General features: G+C 38.3%; 1 protein-coding gene across 3 annotated transcripts in view; it reads right to left on the bottom strand.

Moving 5' to 3' along the window:
* Nucleotides 1-12,601, bottom strand: part of RPS6KC1 (ribosomal protein S6 kinase C1) — a 1,896,815-nt gene that overhangs the window by 505,744 nt on the left and 1,378,470 nt on the right. For all 3 annotated transcript variants that reach the window (XM_044055506.1, XM_044055508.1, XM_044055507.1), the window contains 2 exons: nucleotides 2,609-2,656; nucleotides 1,518-1,650 (listed from right to left, as the gene is read on the bottom strand). In XM_044055506.1, the coding sequence (XP_043911441.1) occupies nucleotides 1,518-1,650; nucleotides 2,609-2,656 (181 nt within the window). The remainder of the gene's footprint in view (nucleotides 1-1,517; nucleotides 1,651-2,608; nucleotides 2,657-12,601) is intronic.

Genomic DNA, 12,601 nt, shown 5'->3' with positions numbered 1-12,601 from the left:
ACTGAAACCTGTGCAGGGAAAGATGAAGGCATAAGCAGAGAATTAGAAGAAACTGCAAAGGATAAAGAAACAAATATTTTATTTTGCTTTATTTTATTTCAATTTGTTGACCAGTGTACAGATATGCTGTACTAAACCTGCAGTGGTGCAAGCATTTGTTAAATCTGCACCTCCTTGTCTTACTTAACTATCTGTGACCAATAGCTCTTCAAATTAACAGTCTTACTATTTGGGCATCTGCTTTACTCACATGTTGCAGCATCTGCATACAGAACTAGCTATTTGTTACTCAAGGAAGGGATAGCAACTTTGTTTCAGCGGGAGGGTGGACAGCATGTAACCACCATATTAATTCTCTGTGGACTACATGGATTTCTCTCAGCCACTAAAGTACCACCTATGCACATGTTCACATAATTTGCATCTGCAAAACTTGCACTCCACCAATGATATGACCAAAATACAGACCATATTGTAGCCTTACTTTTCAGGCCACCCCAGACTAAGTAAATAAGAAATCTCATACACACAGGTAGGCATGAGACAGAAAACAGTTGTTTTCCAGTATTAATTGATACCAGACCCTTTTGCTCTGGATTTGGTCAGCTGCTACATGCAAGGCTGTCATAATCTCCTGCTTGAAGGGAAGTATACACGGAATAATATGCTGGCTAAGTGCCTTGGTGTAATAATCTTGCTGCCTGCTTGTACATGTGTGGACCAGGGGCATAACATGAAACCTGACAGATAAATCTGAACATTAACAAGGTAAAGGTGCTATTAAGAAGTGTAAAGTACCTCAACTCACTACTTACACTCTGTAATGGCTCTTCCCAGTATAGTCTCTGCAGCCCCACCACCCAGCTATCTTAGCACTTACTTAATGCATCACCTTCCAAAGGACAAGACGGTCAGCAATATGATGTCACAGAGCAACAGGAAAATCAGAAAGAAAACTTTTTTTCACTACCATTTCATTTCCCTGACTAAAGCATAGAAAAACATATAATATGAGCATAGCTTCCAAAGGGTCTTCATAGCATTTAGCAAGCTGAGTCTCCCTTTATGTCATACTATGCAGCCATCCAGACTACACACACTAACAACCACATAGCAATATGCATGGAGTCTACCCCCTACAGCCATTCATATAACGCTCAGTACTTCGCCCTCAGTGATAAGTCCCTGTGCAACTCTACAACTTAAATGTAGTTTGCCTCTGTGTGGTAGTGTATACAGTTTTACAGCTCTGGGAGAGGGAAAAAAATTGTTGCACAATTAAAGCCACAGATTATATGAAATGCAAGTAAGCTCACAGAGAAAAAAATAATAATACAATGCTTGTGTACTTAATTACGTTTTGAAACAAAGGCAGTAACTTAGCAAATAATAACAGTGCAGATTTTGTGTTACTCTATCTCAATACAAAACTCTAAATGTTAGTGTAGCAAATACAACATAAAAACTGGATTTGGAAGAATGCAAACTTGTGAACAGGTATAAACAATAGCTCAGACCTTCAGCATGCTGCAGAACAAGAAATATGGATTCCTCCGAGATGATGTACTTGTGCAGATGCACCATGTTGGGCACACAGCGGGGAATGATGGTCTTTCTGTTCCTGCTGTACTCGCTACTTTTCCTCAGACCCTGACAGAGAACAAAAAGGTCAGTTGTACCCTCGGTTGCCTTTGGAGCCTGCTGTGCTCCACGTTTATCAACCAAACTAATCTATTTGAGTTACTCTGGGCTTCAGAGAAACCACTCATCTGCTGCTCCATGCCCCTCAGTCCCCTGAGGCCCCGCTGATGGCATCTGGCGGGTATCCAGAGTACAGAAGATGGCACAAAGCTACCATTAAAATCAATTACATGGGTCAATGTTTTTATTAAAATCTTTCACAAACTAAGTCATCAGCCTGACACTCACTGTTATTTTCCTGTGACCTTTCTGAACAAAGACAATGTTAAATCAGATCTAAGTTTTTTAAAGAAAAGGCAGGGAAAGTGCAGTCTTTTTAAGGCTATTTGTTTTCTCTCCCTTCAAAGCATAATCATAATGTAATTGTAAGCCAACATGATGAAGTCAGAGCTGTAAACTGACTGAGTTCTTTAAAATACATGCAAAGAAAAGTAACAGAAATACAGTGCAATGCTTCTAGCATATAGAAATAAAAACAAAGCCCAAGTAAAAATCTTATTTTTCTCATGTATGAAAAATTATTTTTAAATGTAGGTGCAAATTAGATTTCAAATCAGTTACATTTTAGCAATTTGTAATTAATATTTTCAGATTTATAATCTTCAAGAGCACAGACATTCTCAATTACTAGATGTTGCAGTTAACTGTGAATTAAAACAAAACTTGCTCAATGTAACAGATTATTTTAGACGAGAAAGGTTAACAGCACTTGTATTAAAAAACAGACAAGGCAGAGCAACAACAAGGTTATATAGAATATTACCTTAGTTTCAGGTTTTATAAAAGGTGAAAGTAAAGCAAGTAAGCATATATAAGGAATACTTAAAACACAATACTTGGATATTGCTCCCAGAGAACATGTAGGACAACTTATTAACATGTTAAAACCAACTGAAGTACTACCTACTTTCAGAATGAATGTCTCCTGAGTTCTGGTATCAGTTACGAGCAAAACCTGTACAAAAAAGATAAAAGTTGTTTAAATGCAATGCAACCTACAAGAACAAAAATGAACAAAATAATCTGCTTTAAGGAAAAGACACAGCAAAAATAAGCATTTTATACACACATCCAGACGGCAGTATTAAACACGTTTGAATTAAACAGGAAGGCAGCTTTATTTTAACCTTAGCTTTGTCTGGCATCATCCCTTCACACTATCATTAAACGGATCAACAAAATCAGATTCTGTCTAGATATTTTTTTTAAAATAGACACCCACACGGACACAGTACAATAAGAAAGGTAAAGATAGTGTTAGCATTAAGGGATTTATTCTACTACTTTTATTTTCTTTAATCATAGAAGTTTATGGAATATTTTCTTGGAAACAATATATGCCTCCCTCTTGTGTGACCTATTACGATGGCTGTATATTTTAACAATAATCCCCACCTGGGTATGCGTAACACAAGGTTTACCACACCCAGAAGCCTGTTGTTGTTATACAATGCCATTATGTGACTTTTTTATATATAATGGCACTACATTTCATAACTTCTTTCTTGTTCCTTATATTCTTCTTGTTCTGAATTAGTGGGGATAACTTTCTAATGTATGAAGCATGCGTGGACTATGCACCTGCCAATGCCTGCACAGTACAATTGGTTAAGCACACTTTCTGACTTTTTTTTTTTTATTTTCTTGCAGAGCTTTGTAGTCAGCCATTTTTGTGTGCCTTTTGGGAGTGCAAATTTTTCCTTTCTACTTTGTAAATTGTATGAGTTTTGTTTTGACCAGCCACGGGGATTTGAGTTCTGTCTCTCTTTTTTCCCTTAGCAGCTGGAATTGCCTTTGTGAATAATGCTGGAATTACATTAGGCACACTAACTGCATGGACAGTTTTGAATCTTTACTACATTTTACTGTTCATGTTTATCATTTTATATGTAAAGGATATATAGAAGGACTTGTGTGATGTATGGTTTACGTGGACATGCTTCACGACCTTGAGAACATCATAATTAACATGATGCGTTAGGTGCCCAAGCAGCATCAGGCCAAGTGTGTAACAAGAAAACATTCCACACAATGCAAGTCCCTCCACATCCAAACACCAACATAAGCACAATATAATTAAAAAGATATAGACTGTTAGCATTACACAAGTTATTCTACTACGTGTATTTTTTTTAATCAAAGACGTTTATGGAATATTTTATTGGAAAAAATATATGCCTCTCTCTTGTGTGACCTATTACGATGGCTAATTCTAAGAACACAACCTCACACTAACAACTGATTTCTCTGCTGTAACTAATGGACTCAGAAACTGATCAACTCATTCAGTATGATCCATAAAAGAGAGGCACAACTTACAGAAATCTGTTCATATATCTAACTTACTGTATCATGTGTGAGAACATGCAGCATGGTAGCTTAATGCATGGCAATCATGTCAGGAATGCCAGGTGTCTGCATAACACATGTACAACATGCAAGCAGGAGCAGGATAAGGAAGAGAAACAGTGAGTGGGGCTATCCAGTGCTATGATGTCACTCATAAGTTGGAAAGAAGAGTGGGGCTGTAAAATGTGCAGTACTGTAATGTCACTCGCAAGTTGATAAGAAGCAGAAACAGTAAACAGGACTGTAATCTATGGAGTGCTCTAATGTCATTCAAAAGCAAGGTAAATGGAAACGGTAAGAGGGGTTGCAACCAATGTAGTGCCATGATGTCACTCACAAGCAGTAGGCAACTGTGCATATAAACAAAAGGTGAAAATAAGGCCTCCAAATATGATACTGCTAGGTCCTTTTTCAATCTACAGTATGCACAACATAGTATCCTTTCTGCTCCCTCATTTTCCTGGTTTTAGCACTCTTCACCACTGTACCTATGAAACAAACTGTACAGTTCGTCATGTACAGGCAGGCACACTCATGGTGGGCCAAAAGCGTTTCCCTTAGAGGTATCCCATTACTGTGGGACCTCACTAGCAGTATTCCTCACAAGTCCATTCTTTCCCACCATGCTCTAAATTGTGTTTTTAAGATGCATTTCCAGCAAGCTTCTCAAAAGACTTCACCTGCACCTCCAGCTTAGGGAATAGCAGGCTTGTTTGTTATTTGATTATCATTCTTTGCACTTTTGAGTGACCTAAGATGGACAGTAATCCAGCACACCTCTTCTGCCTTTGATGTTCCGAATCTATACCCCTCTTAATCCTAGCTGGAAGTCAAATGACAGCCTGTCCTCTGTTGTTAGTAATATCAAAAGTCTTCATTGAAAGAGTATGAATTCCATGTCTCCAGATGTAACTGTGATCTGCATAAAACTGGCAGAAATGAGACGGTGTGGGTACATATTCCACAACAATCAATGTTTTTATAACTGCCAAATTTCCAGCATCTGCTTTATCCATGAAAGCATTTCTAGTTAGTTTTACTTTGGGATTCTCAACAACAGTAACGTGCTGACTCTCTGACTAGCTGAATTTTTGTCTTGTCAAAGTACAGACTCAGTGTTGCCTGGAAATTTTATCATGCATAGGAAATGCCTAACCTGAATACCATGTTTTTCAGACATTCAAAGTCATCACCTCAGTTTTGCGATTTCCTCCAAACCTCTCCTATATTCAAACACTGTTTCTGGGAGAGGTGAGCGGGACATGCTTCAACCCCACCCAGGGAGCCACTAATCGAACCCTGTTCACCTATATTACAGACAGGGATTTATCTCTCAGTACCATGCAGCCAAGATGAAAAGTATTATTTCTTATACTATGATGCATGCAAATTAAGAAAAAACATGATGTTTAGTTGTTAACTCCAGAGAGAAGGTATCCTATTATAGATGCCTTGGGGAAGTTAATGGGATGTTAATTATTAAAAGGAATGATTACTAGCAAGTTATGTCAGTGGATAACAGATATTCATTTTAAAATTATAATAATGATTACTTAAAAAAAGTTCTACTGCTAATCCTCGAGCAATTAAAACCCAAGGAATTACTACACCGAAAATAACTACTCAAAACACAAATGTGTGAAAATTGAAACTAAATTATTTTTTGCGGGGGGGGGGGGGCAATTCCCCCAACAACCATCAATATAGACAACAAATCTTTCACATTCCCTAAATTTTTATATACCAACTCCAATGGCTGCACAATACAAAGAAGGAAAAAATCTCCCAAAAGAAAGGATTCATTACTGCCTCAAACTTGGAAACTGTATTTGTGGGATTTCCAATGGCAAACAGCAATTAGGGTTTTGATCCTCATCATCTTGAAACTCAGGCATCTGACATTTGGGGCACAGGAACTTGGCAACTTATACAGAGCAAATTAAAGGGATGTGAAGCTATGATCTGTTGCTTTGCTCCTCTACACCACGTTACTTGCATGTGTTAACCAAACCTTTGCCATGGCCCCGACCCCATCTCCACACATTACCTTATGAAAATCCCATTCCTTAACAGTAACACTACACTAGGCACTCAGATTTGACTTCCCATACACAACATACAAGCACAGCACTAAAACTATTCTCTTACCTAGCACTTATGCCAAGCTTAACCAACAATCTCTAACACACACACACACACACACACACACACACACACACACACACACACAGACTTAGCATAACTCAAAAAGCATACTATACAAAAATCCAGTGTTTGTCTCTAGAAAGTGTGCTGCTGATTAAAAAAAATACAGCACTTCGTTGGCAAAACAGCAGTCAACACACACATATATGTGTGTGTGTCTGTATACATTTAAGTGTGTAACTGGCATTTATGGGAACAGTGTTACAAAGCAAGTATATCTGTGAGATAATCATAAAGGTAGAGATATAAACAACAGGATCATAGCTGCAAGATTTAAATAATGAAGGGAATTACAACTGTCAGGCAGTGTTATTACTCACCATGATACTTTTATAGCAGTAGGATATTCTCTTACAAAGCACCAAGTATACTCTAACACTGCAATCATTAAGTGCAGCCAAGCTACAAAAAGGGGAATGGCCTGATTTTTTTCTTTTTTGGCGCCCCCAAGAAGTATCAACATAGGGATCTTCAAAGTACTTTACCAATAATTGCTGTTAGTGGGAAAACTACAAAGACCTAAAGCACTACAGCTTAGCACAACTAAACGGTGAAGATGAAAAGACAGGTGATTAATAACCTTAAGGACTGGGGTGGCATAATTGTTAGGGTGTGTACTGCATGGCCACAAAGTACAGGGTTTGACTCTCAAATTGGAAAGTATGGCAAGACTTAAAAAAAGGCCCCCTGAGGTCATTAGCCTAGTAATCACCTATGAACTAAACATAATTAAGAAGACCTCAACAAGTTATTCTAATACGAACACCGAGGTAAAATATCACCCACTGCAAAAGACAGTAAAAGCAGTTGTTAATAAATTGCACAAAACCAGCCACTAAGTGTACATAGCAATGTAGCAATCTTACTATACACCAAAACACCCAGATTCATAGCGTGAATTTTCATGGAGGAGAGGTGGGAGTCTGTTCAGCAGCAATGACTCTATTACTTAAACATCTATTACTATGGAAAGCACTTTACACAATGTACTACACTTACCATAAATCACTGCTGCAGGATTACAATACCGAAAGAAGATTATCAGGCTTTGTCCCCTCTGATCTCAATGTCGGATGGCTGTCTAATAAAAAAGACCCCTCTGGACTGCATTCTGGCCTTCCTAAAGACATGTTTAGTCAATTTATAATGTTAATTTAATGTGTTAATGGATGTCCTACCTCATAAATCCTCTGAGTAGAAACATTCTCAGAAAGTCTGCAGTGGTACCCGCTGATCTAGTGGAATGCCTTCTACACACATCATTGAAAGTTTCAGTGTAGTTGAGCAAGAAATACGGTCAGCTGTCAATTTTGTAAGTTCTGTCTAGTTACTGGTCAGCCGTGTTCTCTCTTCATGAATGACGCAAACATTTCATCAGATTGTCTCAGATGTTTTAATCTTTCATTATAACATCTGAACTATAGCCACCTATGGTACACACAGATTATTTCCCTTTTAGTCTCTTGTATGGTGGGAAAAAGACTAAGTTAAATGACTTGGTTAACAGAAAAACTTCAGACACCTCTAGTAAAATGGGAGGGAATAGTTCTCAATGACCCATTGCCCTTACAGAAGACTGCATATCTCACCTATGAAGTACTTCTGGTTGAAGTGATCTTCCAAGTAAATTTGTTCAAAAGGAGACAGTGCCAAATGTTAAACAAATGCCATTTCATTCTATTGTCACCTAAATTGAACATCAATGTCAAAAAGTTTCTCATGCTAGCTTGCTACCTGTAATAAAGACTGCCAATCTTTCCTACTAATGCTTTTTTTTTTTTTTTTTTTTTTTACTTTAAAGTAGGCACCCCCTTCCCAGCTGTCTCAAAACCATTCCTCAAACCTTCCACCTACTCCCTAGTACCCCACTCTGAGAGGACTCTGGTCTTAAGAAAGAAATGCCAACAACCTAGGTCTTAAAACTTGGGATAACCCCCCCCCCCATTCAGGAATATTCTGTCTCCTTGTTCACTTTAAAGATGGGTGGTCTGCTCCTGCTTTACTTCTCCCTTCTAAACCAGCTTATCTCACCCCATTCTTATTCTTCCCCACTTTTCACTATACAGCAGCTTGCTCTTTACTTGTAGTTGTACTGTATTTTACTATATACTCTTGCAAACATTTAACACTACCTTTTGTTTCTCTGTATCTTAGTACTTCAAATTTCTCCACAAACAAAGATTACAACTACAGTTATAATTACTTTAGCAAAACAATGCCAAATATACTCTGTAAAAGTTTGATTCTAAGCAGTGGTTGAAAGAGATCACCTTGCTCAGTCTACTAGTCTGGTCAGTAAGTAAAAGTAAATACATTCAGTCTTAACTATGAAGTCACAATCTGAAGAGAGATGATGCAGTGAAGATCTTATGAAGAATTCCCTACAAAAAAGTTTCACTGCAATACATGAGGCTACTGCATGAATTAACAGCATACAAGAAGAAATAGCATGCAGGAGAAACTTCACTTAAGAGGAGGCCAGACAAAGTAAAACACAACAGAGAAACATTGCATGACAACTGGCTTCATAGTATGATCTTGACATCATCAGAGAAAATCCTTAACATTTGGAAATATAGAATCTTCAAGCAGGAGGCCTCAACGTTTATTTTAGAAACATTACATCATGGAGAAATGACTATTAGGGAGCATCATGAAATATTCTATGCTGTCATACTGAGAGATCTGAGACTGGGATAAAGTACTTAAAATCTCTGATTAATTACAGTGATGCAGCAAAGTGGAAGAGTTATGAGCTGTACAGAACCCTGTGTGAAGAGGCTGAACAGGGCTTCCTTGGCCATAGAAGCAAACTAAGTAGTCTTGCTTTTCTCTTTCCACCTGTAACAGCAGCTTGACCGCAGCCCTTGAGTTAGAGTAGATGGAGGAATGCATGCAGAAGCCCTAGGTTCAAAAGTATAGTGAAGTTATTAGTTACCCATATTCTGCCAAGAGGGTACCTGCAGTAAACCTGAGGTGGATACTTCAGATTTATTTTTGGACAAGCCCATAGTCTAATGATCTTGAAAAATGTCTGTCCAGTTTTCCACTCATTGAAGATCGTTATTTCTTTACTTAGAGTATCAGAATGTTTTGCTGACTTGTAAAGTGCACAAGTCCATATGGAGCAACTGTCTCCAAACTGTCATGGCTAGCCTAGAAAGTGGATAGCAGCTGTTGCTCTCTGATGATGTACTGAATCATTAAGTAGTGCCGGCAACGGTTTCAACAGGCTTGAACACTGAAGCAGCCAAATGGACTGCCAGCATCTCTTTGTAGTTAATGTGATGATCCTTCTGAAGAATAAAACATCAGCATAAGAACTTGTAGCTCAACAAGTAAAATCAAGATTCTGCTGTTACTCTTGGGAATGGAGTCAAAGGGATAATTGAAACCAGTGACTAACTGACTCAAACCTGGCACATCAACCAGTGAAACTCTTAACAAAGTTGGAGGCCAGAGGAAGAAAATGTTCCAGGCACTCAGAGGCCCTAGTCTCACAAATTTCTGATATGCCTATGAATTTTCCTGAAATGGTGTCTTAAGATTCAGAACCAAAAGGTTACAGGAAGACATGTAACCCACGGCTTATAAAAATGCCAAGGTAAATTAATCACTTGTTGCACTCTGCCCTGAGAGAGGGAAATTATGCAAATTATTCTATTCTAGACAGCATCAAATGCTTCTTGGTTTTGAAGGGGTGCATTATAATAGATTTATGCTCATCATTTTAGATGGCTGGCAATAAAACTCTAAGCAGGGGACAACACTTGGGATTCTCTATTCAGCTCTACAGAATTCTAAATTTTTCTACCTCCTATACTAAAGGCTATATGTATCTGCATATTCTGCGAGTGCACATCAGAATGTCATGCACTGAGCAACAGGGATGCACTCAGACCCACTGTTCCTTAATTTGACCACCATGCATTTTATGAGCACAGCCTGAAATACACAATAAACATGGTATAAAATAAGATATTTCGCTAATTTAGAGTAAAGTCCATCCAAACATGAGAGATGATAAAACTGTCCAAGCATAGGAGGGAAAATGGGATAATATAAGCTCCTACTGCAAAAAAAAAACTTTTCACAGATGAACTGATAATATGATGAATATATATGAGCTATACATTACTTTTATGATCTCCTGCAGAGGTCAAGAGTTGAGAAGAAGCATCAAAAGCATAAACTTAGCTGGGAGGCTGAAGCTGAAAGAAGGTCAAAAGTCAAGGATGCAGAAGGCTTGCTTAGATGTGAAACACAGAGGTGGAAAAAGAACTGCTGCCTCTTGGATATCATGGCCCAAGCAAAAGTATGTGCTTAAGTTGTAAACCAAACACGTGACTGTGGAACAAAGATCTATAAGAAACAACTTCATGAAAGAGGAGACAGAAGTGGGCAAAAGCTGGTGGAAAGAATTCTCAGAGCACTACTTTCCAACAGGTGTTCATCAACTTCTCAGCAGCTCACTCGGATAGAATTTGCTTAGCTAATGTATGCCCTTCCTTAGCAAAAGCAAAAAAGCAAACGACTAGTCTCCCTTCCTAATTCATGTAAACTTTTTATGTACACATCAAGGTTATGAAGGGTTTCCTTTGGATATTACTTATTTTAGTTTATTTAATGGGGTAGGACAATGTTCAGTTCTGAGCAATTTCAGGCACAGCCCAACAGGTAACAATGAGGGAAAAACAGGGGGGAAAACTCCATATACCACAGGTACAGTGTTAGCAGCAACCTTGAAGTAGACTGTGTAGTAAAAATTGTTTGCAAGTGCACACCGTAACAAAAATACAAACGATAAGTGCAGACAAAATATTTACAGTATGTCAGAATAACCTTAAAGACAATACAGCTCTAGAATATATATAAATTATTCTGCACCAGGCAATAATAACCCTTTGAAAACAAACAACTAGAGCATTAACACACAATATTTACAGCAAGTCATAATAAGTTTCAAATTATTGTGCTTCTGCAGTTTGTGCACATTTTTTCTTATCAGAGAGAAGGAAATTGGTATGAATGGTAGTTAGCATTTGGCTAAGGTGTGACAGATCTTAGGTGACATGGTTAAAAGGAGTAACATTTGCATTGGCTTTGCTTGATCACACAAGCTTTTTAGTTTGAGGTCAAAAGTTTGTGTAATGGGGGGGGTCTCTGATGGAGTTGAGAAGCGATTGCCAGAATCTGGGGCTAGTATGGAAAACCTCCAATTATTCCACTGCAGTAAGGCACTTGGGATGTGCATAACAGGGCCAGGTTTAGATTAACTCAAACGATTATAAGATGGTGTGGAGATAATGGATGTGAGTTTGGCTGGTGGGACTATGAAAGCATCCTGATAAAGTCTGAAAAGGAATGATCCTTGTAGGAGGTTGAATCTTTGCTTTACTTGATGCTATTTGACTTTTTCTGACTGTGGCACAGTGGTGGCCTTATACTGCAGTGAAAAGATGCTGAAGTGGTTATTGGGAGTCCATATTCTATCTGTGTGAAGAGGAATCATTTGTCAACTGATGCCCTTGCACACTGTAAAAGGAAGTGAGAAATCTTATGAGCTCAAGACAGCAACTCGTTTATTTTAGGTCTGGTTTTCTCAACATGGAGTTGAAAATGTAAATTCTAATCAAGCTAAATGCCTAAATATTTGAACAAGGTAGTGGTTTACACTGATGTATTACACAGATCAAATTGTGCATGGAAGAGATGTGGGGACTTTAGTTAATTTCTGTCAGGTCCCAAAGATCATGGATTTTGTTTTGTTGCAGTTGTGAAGTTTCTTGGAGTTTAACCAGGATGAGACATGGAGTAGGTCCTGTTGTAGCTGGTACTGCAGATTAGAGTGAGACTGGCTTGACCTGTTTATCACCATGTTAACAGCACACATGAAAAGTGGTAGGTGATGCAGATTAGCAGATCAAATTAAAGTTTTTATTGCTAGAGTGGAAAAGGAAACACTAATTTTAACCCTAAAGGCCCTGTTGCAGAAAATGTTACTGAACCAGGATATAGCTGCTCAGCATACTGCAATATCCAGTATGCAATTAAACAAAATACTGTAATCTATTAGATGGAATGCAAAAGCTAGGTCTACAATGATGGAATATGTGTGTTGGCTCTTGTGCATGGTTCAATCAGGTGTCATCTGTCAGTGACTTCACGGCAATCAAAGTGCTCCTTCCTGACCAGAAGCTATGCTGCTTTAGGGGAAAGGATGTGGTATATTTTCTATGATTTTCCCCTAAGGTTGGTAGAATGAAGACAGGGTGAAAGTGAGAAGAATATGTAGGGTTCTGCTGCTTAGGTAGTGGCTTGACTACATCAGCTTTCTATAGGTCTG

The sequence above is a fragment of the Protopterus annectens genome, chromosome 1.part2 (assembly GCF_019279795.1).
Source record: "Protopterus annectens isolate FY-2018-M chromosome 1.part2, PAN1.0, whole genome shotgun sequence".
NCBI classification, from domain to species: domain Eukaryota; kingdom Metazoa; phylum Chordata; order Ceratodontiformes; family Protopteridae; genus Protopterus; species Protopterus annectens.
This window is presented reverse-complemented; position numbering and strand designations above follow the sequence as displayed.